This window comes from Bombina bombina, chromosome 3 (genome assembly GCF_027579735.1).
Source record: "Bombina bombina isolate aBomBom1 chromosome 3, aBomBom1.pri, whole genome shotgun sequence".
In the NCBI taxonomy this organism is placed as follows: domain Eukaryota; kingdom Metazoa; phylum Chordata; class Amphibia; order Anura; family Bombinatoridae; genus Bombina; species Bombina bombina.
Window position 1 is genome coordinate 1217933723 of NC_069501.1, and position 15669 is coordinate 1217949391.

Genomic DNA, 15669 nt, shown 5'->3' on the forward strand with positions numbered 1-15669 from the left:
ACTACTATCTTGGCCTGTAAAAGTTCAGAGGGAACCGGCGTGCCTGACATGACATCTTTACAAAATTTATGTAGGTGGGAAGTCAAATTGGTTCTAAATAGCTTGTAGTAGTCTCCTGAAAATCCATCGGGACCTGCTGCCTTTCCTATTTTAAGATCTTTAATAGCTGCAGACACCTCAGTAGCAGAAATCTCTGCATCCAGTGCCTCTTTGTCCGCTTTGTCTAATTTTGGCAGATTCGCTAACATTAGTAGTTTATTTCTTAGGGTCTCTATCTGGGGGGATTGACCCACCTTCTTCCCATCATACAGAGATTCATAGTATTTGGCAAAACATTCTGTAATTTCTTGCGGATGAGATGTCATAGTACAATCTGGTTTTTGAATTTGTGCTATTGTGAAAGATTTTGTTCTCTCTCTTAGCTTATGGGCCAGATATCTATCTGGCTTGTTTGCATATAGGAAATAGTAAGTTTTTAATTTATTAATGGACCTCACTGAATTATCAGATAACATTTTAGCCAGTTCTTTTCTTTTATTTGTCAATGTGTCTAGTGATAGTTGGGATAGTGTATTTTGATGTGCCTTTTCCAAGTGTTCAATCTCTTGTTGCAAGGTAGCTACCGCAAACCTACTCTGTTTTATATATAAAGCTTTTTCCTTTATAAGTAACCCTCTAATATATGGCTTATGTGCAGCCCATATGGTTACTGGGTTGATTGCAGGGTCTACGTTTAATTTCCAGTACTCTTCCAGACTCTTTAATATTTTAGTTTTTATACCTGGTTGCTTTAGTATTGTAGGGTCGTATGTCCAGGATCTTTGTCTTTCTACATTAATAAGACCTTTTAGTTGTATCTGTATTATGGAATGGTCTGACCATACTGAGGCGTGAATGGATGAAGAGATTAGGTTTGGTAATAGAATTTGGCTAATAAATATATAGTCGAGTTTGGTTTATGTTTTATGTGCAGGTGAGTAGTATGTGTGGTCATTTGTTTGTCCATATAATGTCGTCCAAGTGTCATATATATTATGATTCTCTAAAGATCCCCTAATGGATTTGGTAATAGAGTTAAGTCTTAATTGTTATCATTTCTCTTTAAAGGGACATGAAACCCAATTTGTTTTCTTTCAGGATTCAGATAGAACATACAGTTTTAAATGACTTTCCAATTTTCTTCTATTATCAAATCTGCTTCATTCCCTTGATATCCTTTGCTGAAGGAGCAGCAGAGCACTAGTTAGAGCTAGCTGAACACATTTCTTCTAGAAATTAGAAGTAAATTTAAATGGAGTATAGCGTGGTGGACAAGGGGGAGTAGGTAGAGGGACACTAACTCCTCGTTTTTGTTTCTGTTTTGATTATAACCTATCATGTACATATTTGGCAAAAGTCTTCTCCCTGTTTTGTTGAGGGGAACTCTGTAAATGAAGTATTACTTATATGTGATTTAATGAATTCATGCCTCATGTATGCTGTATTCCCCTATATAATTACAGAAAAAAAGAAAAGAAAATGCTGTTCCTGTCTGCTATAGTAACGTCATTTAGCATAAAATGTTTTGTATAAATAAATCTGTGGGAGGCAGTATTTGTTACTATTTTCTTTGTTGCACATTCATGAACCACAGCTATGAACTACTTGTGCTCCACTTAGTAGTTTGGTTGCATTATAAACCGTAACTTGCATTCTGTTCCTTTAAGGCCTTGAACGAGAAGCTTTGGAGTTTGGCGGCTCCTCTGTACCTGAAACACAACTCTCTGACGGCAGCTGCAGTGAAACAGGTGACCGACAGGGACAACAGAATAAAGGGAAAATATAGATATGTAAAATATGTTCTTCAGAATAACACTCCTTTGGTCGCCATGCCTAGTTTTTTTAATATTTTTTTTTTTGCTAAAATACATTTTTAGAAGCATGTAAATAAAGTGATTATTCTAATTTTAGCTTTGTTTCCCTAATTCTGGTGATCTGTAGCTGTTGTTTGACTTAGTTGACCCAGCTTTACTCATAACATTTTAACACCAATTCAGTATTTTATCAGGCCATTGGCTTTTTTTGTATAACAGATATCTGAAGCAATATGGTAACATTGTATGTATAAAAAAACATAGTATATAGCATTTTTACTCTACTATGAATTATACTGAGCCAACCACTTACAGTGTATATTTTATTCTGACATCTTCTACTTCATTAACCCCTTTGTGACTAGAGCACTTTTCCATTTGTTGACCGTTTGGGACCAAGGCTATTTCTCCAACATAGGTGTGTCCGGTCCACGGCGTCATCCTTACTTGTGGGACACTCTCCTCCCCAACAGGAAATGGCAAAGAGCCCAGCAAAGCTGGTCACATGATCCCTCCTAGGCTCCGCCTACCCCAGTCATTCTCTTTGCCGTTGTACAGGCAACATCTCCACGGAGATGGCTTAGAGTTTTTTAGTGTTTAACTGTAGTTTTTCATTATTCAATCAAGAGTTTGTTATTTTCAAATAGTGCTGGTACGTACTATTTACTCAGAAACAGAAAAGAGATGAAGAATTCTGTTTGTATGAGGAAAATGATTTTAGCAACCGTAACTAAAATCCATGGCTGTTCCACACAGGACTGTTGAGAGCAATTAACTTCAGTTGGGGGAACAGTTTGCAGTCTCTTGCTGCTTGAGGTATGACACATTCTAACAAGACGATGTAATGCTGGAAGCTGTCATTTTCCCTATGGGATCCGGTAAGCCATGTTTATTACGATTGTAAATAAGGGCTTCACAAGGGCTTATTTAAACTGTAGACTTTTTTTGGGCTAAATCGATTGATATTAACACTTATTTAGCCTTGAGGAATCATTTATTCTGGGTATTTTGATTTAATAATATCGGCAGGCACTGTTTTAGACACCTTATTCTTTAGGGGCTTTCCCAAAGCATAGGCAGAGTCTCATTTTCGCGCCGGTGTTGCGCACTTGTTTTTGAGAGGCATGGCATGCAGTCGCATGTGAGAGGAGCTCTGATACTTATAAAAGACTTCTGAAGGCGTCATTTGGTATCGTATTCCCCTTTGGGTTTGGTTGGGTCTCAGCAAAGCAGATACCAGGGACTGTAAAGGGGTTTAAAGCTTAAAACGGCTCCGGTTCCGTTATTTTAAGGGTTAAAGCTTCCAAAATTGGTGTGCAATATTTTCAAGGCTTTAAGATGCTGTGGTGAAAATTTGGTGAATTTTGAACAATTCCTTCATGTTTTTTCGCAATTGCAGTAATAAAGTGTGTTCAGTTTAAAATTTAAAGTGACAGTAACGGTTTTATTTTAAAACGTTTTTTGTACTTTCTGATCAAGTTTATGCCTGTTTAACATGTCTGAACTACCAGATAGACTGTGTTCTGAATGTGGGGAAGCCAGAATTCCTATTCATTTAAATAAATGTGATTTATGTGATAATGACAATGATGCCCAAGATGATTCCTCAAGTGAGGGGAGTAAGCATGGTACTGCATCATTCCCTCCTTCGTCTACACGAGTCTTGCCCACTCAGGAGGCCCCTAGTACATCTAGCGCGCCAATACTCCTTACTATGCAACAATTAACGGCTGTAATGGATAATTCTGTCAAAAACATTTTAGCCAAAATGAACCCTTGTCAGCGTAAGCGTGGCTGCTCTGTTTTAGTTACTGAAGAGCATGACGACGCTGATATTAATATCTCTGAAGGGCCCCTAACCCAATCTGAGGGGGCCAGGGAGGTTTTGTCTGAGGGAGAAATTACTGATTTAGGGAACATTTCTCAGCAGGCTGAATCTGATGTGATTACATTTAAATTTAAATTGGAACATCTCCGCATTTTGCTTAAGGAGGTATTATCCACTCTGGATGATTGTGAAAATTTAGTCATCCCAGAGAAACTATGTAAAATGGACAAGTTCCTAGAGGTGCCGGGGCTCCCAGAAGCTTTTCCTATACCCAAGCGGGTGGCGGACATTGTTAATAAAGAATGGGAAAGGCCCGGTATTCCTTTCGTCCCTCCCCCCCATATTTAAAAAATTGTTTCCTATGGTCGACCCCAGAAAGGACTTATGGCAGTCAGTCCCCAAGGTCGAGGGAGCGGTTTCTACTTTAAACAAACGCACCACTATTCCCATAGAGGATAGTTGTGCTTTCAAAGATCCTATGGATAAAAAATTAGAAGGTTTGCTTAAAAAGATGTTTGTTCAGCAGGGTTACCTTCTACAACCATTTCATGCATTGTCCCTGTCACTACAGCCGCATATTTCTGGTTTGATGAACTGCTTAAGGTGCTCGATAGTGACTCTCCTCCTTATGAGGAGATTATGGACAGAATCAATGCTCTCAAATTGGCTAATTCTTTCACTCTAGACGCCTCTTTGCAATTGGCTAAGTTAGCGGCTAAGAACTCTGGGTTTGCTATTGTGGCGCGCAGAGCGCTTTGGTTGAAATCTTGGTCGGCTGATGCGTCTTCCAAGAACAAGCTACTAAACATTCCTTTCAAGGGGAAAACGCTGTTTGGTCCTGACTTGAAAGAGATTATCTCTGATATCACTGGGGGTAAGGGCCACGCCCTTCCTCAGGATCGGCCCTTCAAGGCAAAAAATAGACCTAATTTTCGTCCCTTTCGTAAAAACGGACCAGCCCAAGGTGCTACGTCCTCTAAGCAAGAGGGTAATACTTCTCAGGCCAAGCCAGCTTGGAGACCAATGCAAGGCTGGAACAAGGGAAAGCAGGCCAAGAAACCTGCCACTGCTACCAAGACAGCATGAAATATTGGCCCCCGATCCGGGACCGGATCTGGTGGGGGGCAGACTCTCTCTCTTCGCTCAGGCTTGGGCAAGAGATGTTCTGGATCCTTGGGCGCTAGAAATAGTCTCCCAGGGTTATCTTCTGGAATTCAAGGGACTTCCCCCAAGGGGGAGGTTCCACAAGTCGCAGTTGTCTTCAGACCACATAAAAAGACAGGCGTTCTTACATTGTGTAGAAGACCTGTTAAAAATGGGAGTAATTCATCCTGTTCCATTAAGAGAACAAGGGATGGGGTTCTACTCCAATCTGTTCATAGTTCCCAAAAAAGAGGGAACGTTCAGACCAATCCTAGATCTCAAGATCTTAAACAAATTTCTCAAGGTCCCATCGTTCAAGATGGAAACCATTCGAACTATCCTTCCTTCCATCCAGGAAGGTCAATTTATGACCACGGTGGATTTAAAGGATGCGTATCTACATATTCCTATCCACAAGGAACATCATCGGTTCCTAAGGTTTGCATTCCTGGACAAACATTACCAGTTCGTGGCGCTTCCTTTCGGATTAGCCACTGCTCCAAGGATTTTCACAAAGGTACTAGGGTCCCTTCTAGCGGTGCTAAGACCAAGGGGCATTGCAGTAGTACCTTACCTGGACGACATTCTGATTCAAGCGTCGTCCCTTCCTCAAGCAAAGGCTCACACGGACATTGTCCTGGCCTTTCTCAGATCTCACGGCTGGAAAGTGAACGTGGAAAAGAGTTCTCTATCCCCGTCAACAAGGGTTCCCTTCTTGGGAACAATTATAGACTCCTTAGAAATGAGGATCTTTCTATCAGAGGCCAGAAAAACAAAGCTTCTGGACTCTTGTCGGATACTTCATTCCGTTCCTCTTCCTTCCATAGCTCAGTGCATGGAAGTGATCGGGTTGATGGTGGCGGCGATGGACATAGTTCCTTTTGCGCGCATTCATCTAAGACCATTACAACTGTGCATGCTCAGTCAGTGGAATGGGGACTATACAGACTTGTCTCCGAAGATGCAAGTAAATCAGAGGACCAGAGACTCACTCCGTTGGTGGCTGTCCCTGGACAATCTGTCTCAAGGGATGATGTTCCACAGACCAGAGTGGGTCATTGTCACGACCGACGCCAGTCTGATAGGCTGGGGCGCGGTCTGGGGATCCCTGAAAGCTCAGGGTCTTTGGTCTCGGGAAGAATCTCTTCTACCGATAAATATTCTGGAACTGAGAGCGATATTCAATGCGCTCCAGGCCTGGCCCCAGCTTGCGAGGACCAGGTTCATACGGTTTCAATCAGACAACATGACGACTGTTGCGTACATCAACCATCAGGGGGGAACAAGGAGTTCCCTAGCGATGGAAGAAGTAACCAAAATTATTCTTTGGGCGGAGTCTCACTCCTGCCACCTGTCTGCTATCCACATCCCAGGAGTGGGAAATTGGGAAGCGGATTTTCTGAGTCGTCAGACATTGCATCCGGGGGAGTGGGAACTCCATCCGGAAATCTTTGCCCAAGTCACTCACCTGTGGGGCATTCCAGACATGGATCTGATGGCCTCTCGTCAGAACTTCAAAGTTCCTTGCTACGGGGCCAGATCCAGGGATCCCAAGGCGGCTCTAGTGGATGCACTAGTAGCACCTTGGACCTTCAAACTAGCTTATGTGTTCCCGCCATTTCCTCTCATCCCCAGGCTGATAGCCAGGATCAAGCAGGAGAGGGCGTCGGTGATCTTGATAGCTCCTGCGTGGCCACGCAGGACTTGGTATGCAGATCTGGTGAATATGTCATCGGCTCCACCTTGGAAGCTACCTTTGAGACGAGACCTTCTTGTTCAGGGTCCGTTCGAACATCCGAATCTGGTTTCACTCCAGCTGACTGCTTGGAGATTGAACGCTTGATTTTATCGAAGCGAGGATTCTCAGATTCTGTGATCGATACTCTTGTTCAGGCCAGAAAGCCTGTGACTAGAAAGATTTACCACAAAATTTGGAAAAAATATATCTGTTGGTGTGAATCTAAAGGATTCCCTTGGGACAAGGTTAAGATTCCTAGGATTCTATCCTTCCTTCAAGAAGGATTGGAAAAAGGATTATCTGCAAGTTCCCTGAAGGGACAGATTTCTGCCTTGTCGGTATTACTTCACAAAAAGCTGGCAGCTGTGCCAGATGTTCAAGCCTTTGTTCAGGCTCTGGTTAGAATCAAGCCTGTTTACAAACCTTTGACTCCTCCTTGGAGTCTCAATTTAGTTCTTTCAGTTCTTCAGGGGGTTCCGTTTGAACCCTTACATTCCGTTGATATTAAGTTATTATCTTGGAAAGTTTTGTTTTTAGTTGCGATTTCTTCTGCTAGAAGAGTCTCAGAATTATCTGCTCTGCAGTGTTCTCCTCCTTATCTGGTGTTCCATGCAGATAAGGTGGTTTTACGTACTAAACCTGGTTTTCTTCCAAAAGTTGTTTCTAACAAAAACATTAACCAGGAGATTATCGTACCTTCTCTGTGTCCAAAACCAGTTTCAAAGAAGGAACGTTTGTTGCACAATTTGGATGTTGTTCGCGCTCTAAAATTCTATTTAGATGCTACAAAGGATTTTAGACAAACATCTTCCTTGTTTGTTGTTTATTCAGGTAAAAGGAGAGGTCAAAAAGCAACTTCTACCTCTCTCTCTTTTTGGATTAAAAGCATCATCAGATTGGCTTACGAGACTGCCGGACGGCAGCCTCCCGAAAGAATCACAGCTCATTCCACTAGGGCTGTGGCTTCCACATGGGCCTTCAAGAACGAGGCTTCTGTTGATCAGATATGTAGGGCAGCGACTTGGTCTTCACTGCACACTTTTACCAAATTTTACAAGTTTGATACTTTTGCTTCTTCTGAGGCTATTTTTGGGAGAAAGGTTTTGCAAGCCGTGGTGCCTTCCATTTAGGTGACCTGATTTGCTCCCTCCCTTCATCCGTGTCCTAAAGCTTTGGTATTGGTTCCCACAAGTAAGGATGACGCCGTGGACCGGACACACCTATGTTGGAGAAAACAGAATTTATGTTTACCTGATAAATTTCTTTCTCCAACGGTGTGTCCGGTCCACGGCCCGCCCTGGTTTTTTTAATCAGGTCTGATATTTTATTTTCTTTAACTACAGTCACCACGGTACCATATGGTTTCTCCTATGCAAATATTCCTCCTTAACGTCGGTCGAATGACTGGGGTAGGCGGAGCCTAGGAGGGATCATGTGACCAGCTTTGCTGGGCTCTTTGCCATTTCCTGTTGGGGAGGAGAGTGTCCCACAAGTAAGGATGACGCCGTGGACCGGACACACCGTTGGAGAAAGAAATTTATCAGGTAAACATAAATTCTGTTTTTTACATTTCTACAGTGTTTGTGTTTAGCTGTAATTTTCCTCTTACTCATTTACTGTACCCACACATATTATATACCGCTTTTCTCACCATTAAAAGGACTTTCTAAAGTTACCATTATTTTCATCATATCTTATAATTTACTATAAAAAAATTATAAAATATGTGGAAAAAATGGAAAAAAACCCATTTTTTCAAACTTTGACCCCCAAAATCTGTTGCACATCTACAACCACCAAAAAACACCCATGCTAAATAGTTTCTAAATTTTGTCCTGAGTTTAGAAATAACCAATGTTTACATGTTCTTTGCTTTTTTTGCAAGTTATAGGGAAAGAAATACAAGTAGCACTTCTATTTCCAAACCACTTTTTTTCAAAATTAGCGCTAGTTACATTGGGACACTGATATCTGTCTGGAATCCCTGAATATCCTTTGACATGTATATATATATATTTTAGAAGACATCCCAAAGTATTGATCTACCCATTTTGGTATATTTCATGCCACCATTTCACCGCCAAATGCGATCAAATAAAAAAAAAAGTTCACTTTTTCACAAATATTTTCACAAACTTTAGGTTTCTCACTGAAATTATTTACATACAGCTTGTGCAATTATGGCACAAATTGTTTTAAATGCTTCTCTGGGATCCCCTTTGTTCAGAAATAGCAGACATATATGGCTTTGATGTTGCTTTTTGGTAATTAGAAGGCCGCTAAATGCCACTGCGCAACACACGTGTATTATGCCCAGCAGTGAAGGGGTTAATTAGGGAGCATGTAGGAAGTTTGTAGGGTTAATTTTAGTTTTAGTGTAGTAAACAACCCCAAGTATTGATCTAGGCCCATTTTTATATATTTCATGCCACCATTTCTCCGCCAAATGCGATCAAATTAAAAAAATTTTAAAATGTTTCACAATTTTAGGTTTCTCACTGAAATTATTTACAAACAGCTTATGCAATTATGGCATAAATGGTTGTAAATGCTTCTCTGGGATCCCCTTTGTTCAGAAATAGCAGACATATATGGCTTTGGCTGTGTTTTTTTGTAATTAGAAGTCCGCTAAATGCCACTGTGCACCACACGTGTATTATGCACAGCAGTGAAGGCGTTAATTAGGGAGCTTGTAGGGTTAATTTTAGCTTTAGTGTAGTAGACAACCCCAAGTATTGATCTAGGCCCATCTTGGTATATTTCATGCCACTATTTCACCGCCAAATGCGATCAAATTAAAAAAAAAAAAATGTTTCACAATTTTAGGTTTCTCACTGAAATTATTTACAAACAGCTTGTGCAATTATGGCAGAAATTGTTGTAAATGCTTCTCTGGGATCCCCTTTGTTCAGAAATAGCAGACATATATGGCTTTGGCGTTGCTTTTTGGTAGTTAGAAGGTCGCTAAATGCCGCTGCGCATCATCCGTATATTATGTCTAACAGTGAAGGGGTTAATTAGGTATCTTGTAGGGAGCTTGCAGGGTTAATTTTAGCTTTAGTGTAGAGATCAACCTCCCACCTGACACATCCCAACCCCTGATCCCTCCCAAACAGCTCCCTTCCCTCCCCCACCCCACAATTGTCCCCGCCATCTTAAGTACTAGCAGAAAGTCTGCCAGTACTAAAATAGTGTTTTTTGGGGGGTTTAGGTTTAAAAAAAAAAAAAAAAAATTATTCTGCTGTGTAGGACCCCCCCTCTGCCTTATTGTGCGCCATATTGGGTACTGGCAGCTGTCTGCCAGTACCCAGTTTGAAATAAGAATGTATTTTAATTTTTTTTTTTAAATTTTATTAAAGATTGTCTTTATTTCTGTATTGTAACTGCCCCCCCCCCAACATCCAACCCCCACCCTCTCCCAGATCCCTTAATTTTAAAATCCCACCTTCCCCAGTCCTCTCTCCCACCCTCAGATCTACAGCATATTGATGCTGTTTGCAGGGATCTCACGTGCACGCGCGCCCCGTGCACGCCCCCGTGCACGCGCGCACCCGCACAAGATCCCTCCCCCCTCCTCCACCAATGACTGCCCACCAGCCTCCCTGGATGAGCTCCCACCCACCAACGATAACGGCCATCGATAGCCGATGTAGAGAGGGCCACAGAGTGGCTCTCTCTGCATCGGATGGCTAAAAACAGTTATTGCAGGATGCCTCAATATCGAGGCATCACTGCAATAACATGAAAGCGGCTGGAAGCGATCAGGATCGCTTCCACCACTTTCAAAGACCAACGATGTATGGGGTACGTCCTTGGTCGTTAACTGCATTTTTTTTGCAGGACGTACCCCGTAGGTCGGTTGTTAAGGGGTTAAAGGGACACTCAAGTCCTAAATTAAACTTGTATGATTCAGATAGAGCAGCAGTTTTTAAAAAACTTTCCAATTTACTCCCATTAACAAAATGTGCACAGTCTTTTTATATTTACACTTTTTTGAGCCACCAGCTTCTACTGAGCATGTGCAAGAATAGTATACGTATATGCATTTGTGATTGGCTGATGGCTGTCACGTGATACAGAAGAGTAGAAAAAGACATAACTATAATTTGTCATAAAAAATTACTACTCATTTAAAGTTTAGACTAAGTGATATTGCATTGTCTTTTTATCGTGCATTTTACATCTACTGTATTTACTGGTCCTTTAAGATCCTTGAAGAAACCTACAAGATGGAATTTATGTACAGTGGCCTTGAGAACAGACAAGTGGCCATAATTCATCATATGAGGTTGCAGGCAAAAGCTCTTCAGCTTCTCCTGACTGCACGTACAACTAAGGGGTGAGTATAGTTGGGGCAAGCAAGCAAACTTCTGTCTACATTGGCGTAGGCAGAGTTGGGTAAGGAGAGTTTGTTCTATAGCCATTGGAGGAACAAAGAAACAGTATATCTTATACTAGATTCATTGCCAAGCAATCATGTTATTCCTTGTGACAAGCATAGAAGGTTTAGCTTTGCACAGACATTGGTAAGGCTAAGCAACTCTGTGTAATCAGGTCGCCTGTTCCTGTACAAGGACAAATGGTGCACGTGTCTTTTTCTGTACTTGTAGAAAGGGTAAGCAGGGATAGTACTTACTACTATGGAAAAGGGAGTAAGCTAACTCTGCTCACTGAGAGGTGAAAGTGTTGTCAGACAGGGTAAAAGAAATCTTATGCAAGAGACCAAGACAAAGCTCATTAGCATTACATCTCTATCACACCCTAAGAAAATGCTAATAACCCCATGCCCGGCCATAACTTGCATAAAGTCTTATTTCACATACAGTTTGCCGTTGTAAGCAAGAGCACTTATGACCAGTGCAGGGCCAGCTCAAACATTGTGCTGCCTGGGTCTGTGAATAAAATAATGTCCTCCCATGTACGCTACAATCTAAATCCAAGCATAGGACTGCGTTACAATATATAGACACCAGAGTATACTCAATAACACAGAGACCTACAAACACATACACAGAAACATACCTGGGCATATACAAAGGGAGGCAGTGAGCTGGCACAATCAAGCCAATGTAAAATGGTAATTAGAAGACTTCCTGCAGCTGGCACACTAAGGGCTCAATGATCTAAAGGTCTCTGGGCTGGCGAGATTCTACAAGAATGCTCACTAGTACTTCTGTTTCCCTGGTGGAATTCTTTAAAGCTACTTTTTACCCTGAAAACAGGGTGTCTCGCTAGGGGCGTATACTGCATTTTCGTATTTAAAGGAGCTGCATACATTACAAAGGTGCACAATGAAAATTGTAATTTTAAAAGTTATACAAAATGAATAATTGAACCATTCACACAAAAATACAGAGGAAAAAAATATATTATTAAGGTGTATCAAAAATCGCAGCAAAATTGTTAATAAAAAAACCCTAAACTTTGTATGTAAATTACACAGGAATAAATCTGTGAAAAACAAATTACTCGAAAAAAACAGTGATTTCTTCAACCTCCATTGCAAACTCATAAGCTCTCATTATTTCTATGGGAGGCAGCTCGCCACTTTCAGGAACAGCCCATTTTATTTGATAATTGCACCAAGACTGTCCCTGCGAGGCTAAATGTGATTTTGGTGGCAAACTTTCGATCATCGGGCCCCAAGTGAGAAGCCATACTATAGCTGGCACACTGAGTGATTATTGTATGATACTATTGGCAAGGCAAACTAATCACTGTAGAAATTTCCAGTACTCCCGCTCCAATAAATGACTCAAGGCCTTGATTCAGTATTGTAAAAAAAAAAAGTTACATATATTAACTTTTTATTCCATTAAAAGATTATAAAAATTAGAAAAGGATCTCCAATGTGTAAAAATTGATCAAATCCAGTGTTAGTGGCAGAAGCAAAGCATTAATTACTGTAGACTGGTAATTCCTACTGGCCCTGAACCAGTGATGACTGCTCAGAGACTGGCAGTATAAATAGAAAAGTTATATGATGATGTGCGCCCCAGTAAATCCCCAAGGAGACTCTGATCTCATGTGGTGAACGTTCAAGGCTTCATCCACTATCATAATCCCTGGGAAAGAGCTGCACAAGTCTGTATAATCTCATAACATTGTGGTGGCCATTTATATTCTCGGAAAGGTTACAAGAGCACAGTTATATTCTTTTAGGATCATACAGTAGTGTGGGCAGCTGAACCTACACTTACTACATTATGCTAGAAAATGTCACTCTCATATAATGGTAAGTCTGAGGAATTGGTGGACTGTACCACTTATTAATGAAGATGGAATTTATTTTCCTAATGTTAAATGTGGATGTCAAAAGTATTCCAGGATCCCATACGTTTAGGAGAGGAGTGAATCTATATTTTCATAAGACTAAGAAGCAGTGTAATTGCCCTGGGAATTGATCATGCTTCAAAATAGCCTAGTGAGCACTCTCCTTAACCCTAGAAATGCTGCGCTAGACAGAAGCACTCTGGAATTATTATTAACCCTTTGAGTGCTAATGACGGCTCTGAGCCGTCGCAAATGTTCCCAGTCAGGTGCTGACGACGGTTCAGAGCCGTCGCTAGCACTCACCCACCTTGAGGGCAATCTGAGGGCTCCCATCGACTCCCACCCTGACGATCAGGCCTGTATAGTGAAAGGGATCGCCGGTGCTTCAGGTTTTGCGTGGTGACGTCATTGCAACTTTATTGAAAATTTACATTGGACAGTATAGGGAAATGGGGCATGCTGCTTAGAAGCCTGTATCTCAGGCATTTAAGCAGCTACAGACCCGCAAGACCCAACGTTGAAAAGGTAATCGCCTTAAGGTATCGCCCGTATAAGTCTTGGGGATCTGAAAAAAAAAGTTTAAAAATATATATTTAAAAAAATAAAAAAAACCTCAAATCCATCTTAGCACCCAGGTGGGAAATTGCTTAGCACTCAAAGGGTTTACACCTCTCACTTATTATGATAATGTGTGGGAAATGGTTTCTCCGTTTATGTGAAGAAGATCAAGATGGCATTGGTTCATTATGGTTTTACTGGCATCGTAATGCCATTTCCCTATCAGTATGGTGTGTACTAATTATTTCTCTTATATGTAGAGCTTATATTATACAATACTATAATATGATATAGTTAATGTTTTTCCCCGCCAGAGTGGAGCCTCTTTTTGGGATGTGTGAACAGTTTCTGCAAGAGGTGGACTTTTTTCAAAGGTGAGCTCATTAAAATAATGATCTTTATTTGAAAAGCATTCTATGTTATTTATATACACATGGCCACATGGGGCTGACACATTTAGAATATTAAGTGGCCAGACACAGACGTTTTAGGAACTATACAGGGGTGTTTATGTAGAATAACACCAAATAAATAGGGAGCCAGAAACAGTAGTTAAATCTCACTAGCTCCCAGAATTCATCAGGCCCTGTGACAGCCACAGAATATCCTCAGACTACACACACAACTGTTGTAAAATAAGTGCTAGATTAAAGTAACACTGTGCTTTCTCATAGAGAAAAATATAACAATTGTCTCACATTTTATGTGCATGTTTACAGTTAAAAGCTGATAAATAGACTTAAAGAGACAGTAAAGTGATAATTAGACATTCCAACTTTCCAATTTACTTATTATTTAATTTGCTTCCTTCTCTTGTTATCCTTTGATGAAAAGTTTATTTAGGTAAGCTCAGGAGCAGCAAATAACCTAGGTTGTAGTTGCTGAGTGGTGGCTGCATATATACATACTGATTATCATTGGCTTACCCAGGTGTTCAGTTAGAAACCAGTAGTGCAGTGCTGTTCCTTCAACAAATGATACCAAGAGAATTAAGCAAATTTGATAATAGAAGTAAACTGGAAAATTGTATCAAATTTTATACCTATATCATGAAAGAAATGTTTTGTGTTTAATGTCCCTTTAAGCGCAAATGAGTAGGCAAAACAGGCAATACTAATAAATTGACTGTTGAAATAGTACACAAGTCCTAAAATAATATAGAACAAGTCAAAATCATATCTAACAATGCAATAAAAAACACAATCACTTGTGATTTCGATGCCAAAATGTAGAATCTCTCAAGTGCATCTTTCCTTATCCTCTGTAATTCGATGTAATTTGGTTCTTTTAATCTCCAGCGCATTTTACTGTTTGATTGTTCCAGTCACCCACTAATATTTCTTTCATCAGAGAGTGCACAAGTCACCAAGTGTGGGAATATTCCCCTCCTGACCACTAGGAGGAGACAAGTCACCCAAACACACCAGAGCTTTAAATCACTCTCACTTCCCATGATCTACTCATCCTGGATCCTCTAACCAATCTGTGGCCCCGAATCCTCATAGTAACCTGTCATTCAGATGGGCAGGAGTTATCAGCCAGGCAGTAAAAGGTCTTTTCTTAGTGAAGCAATGTTGCAGGGGTACACATTTTATTTAAAGGGACAGTCTATTCCAAAATAAACTTTCATGATTCAGATAGGACATGTACTTTTAAACAATTTTCCAATTTACTTTTTATCACCAATTTTGCTTTGTTCTCTTGATATTCTTGCTAATTTTTTAGACCTTGAAGGCTGCCTCTTTTCTGAATGCATTCTGACAGTTTTTCACCACTAGAGGGTGTTAGTTAATGCATGTCATATAGATAACACTGTGCTCACGTGCACGTGGAGTTACCTAGGAGCCAGTATTGATTGGCTAAAATGCAAGTCTGTCAAAAGAACTGAAATGGGGGGGCAGTTTGCAGAGGCTTAGATACAGGGTAATCACTGAGGTAAAAAGTGTATTTATATAACTTTGTTGGCTATGCAAAACTAGGGAATGGGTAATAAAGGGATTATCTATCTTTAAAATAATAACAATTCTGGTGTACACTGTCCCTTTAAAAAAGATAGACAATCCCTTTATTACCCATTTCCCCAGTTTTGCACAACCAACACTGTTATATTAAAGGGACAGTCTACACCAGATTTGTTATTGTTTAAAAAGATAGATAATCCCTTTATTACCCATTACCTAGTTTTGCATAACAAACACTGTTACATTAATATACTTTTTACTTCTGTGATTACTTTGTATCTAAGCCTCTGCAAACTGCCCCCTTATTTCAGTTAT

At 40.5% G+C, this 15669-nt stretch overlaps 1 protein-coding gene across 2 annotated transcripts in view; it reads left to right on the forward strand.

Moving 5' to 3' along the window:
- INTS4 (integrator complex subunit 4) overlaps positions 1-15669 on the forward strand; it is a 151657-nt gene that overhangs the window by 84546 nt on the left and 51442 nt on the right. For both annotated transcript variants that reach the window (XM_053708682.1, XM_053708683.1), the window contains exons 17-19: positions 1707-1787; positions 10771-10901; positions 13708-13767. In XM_053708682.1, coding sequence (XP_053564657.1) covers positions 1707-1787; positions 10771-10901; positions 13708-13767 — 272 coding nt within the window. The remainder of the gene's footprint in view (positions 1-1706; positions 1788-10770; positions 10902-13707; positions 13768-15669) is intronic.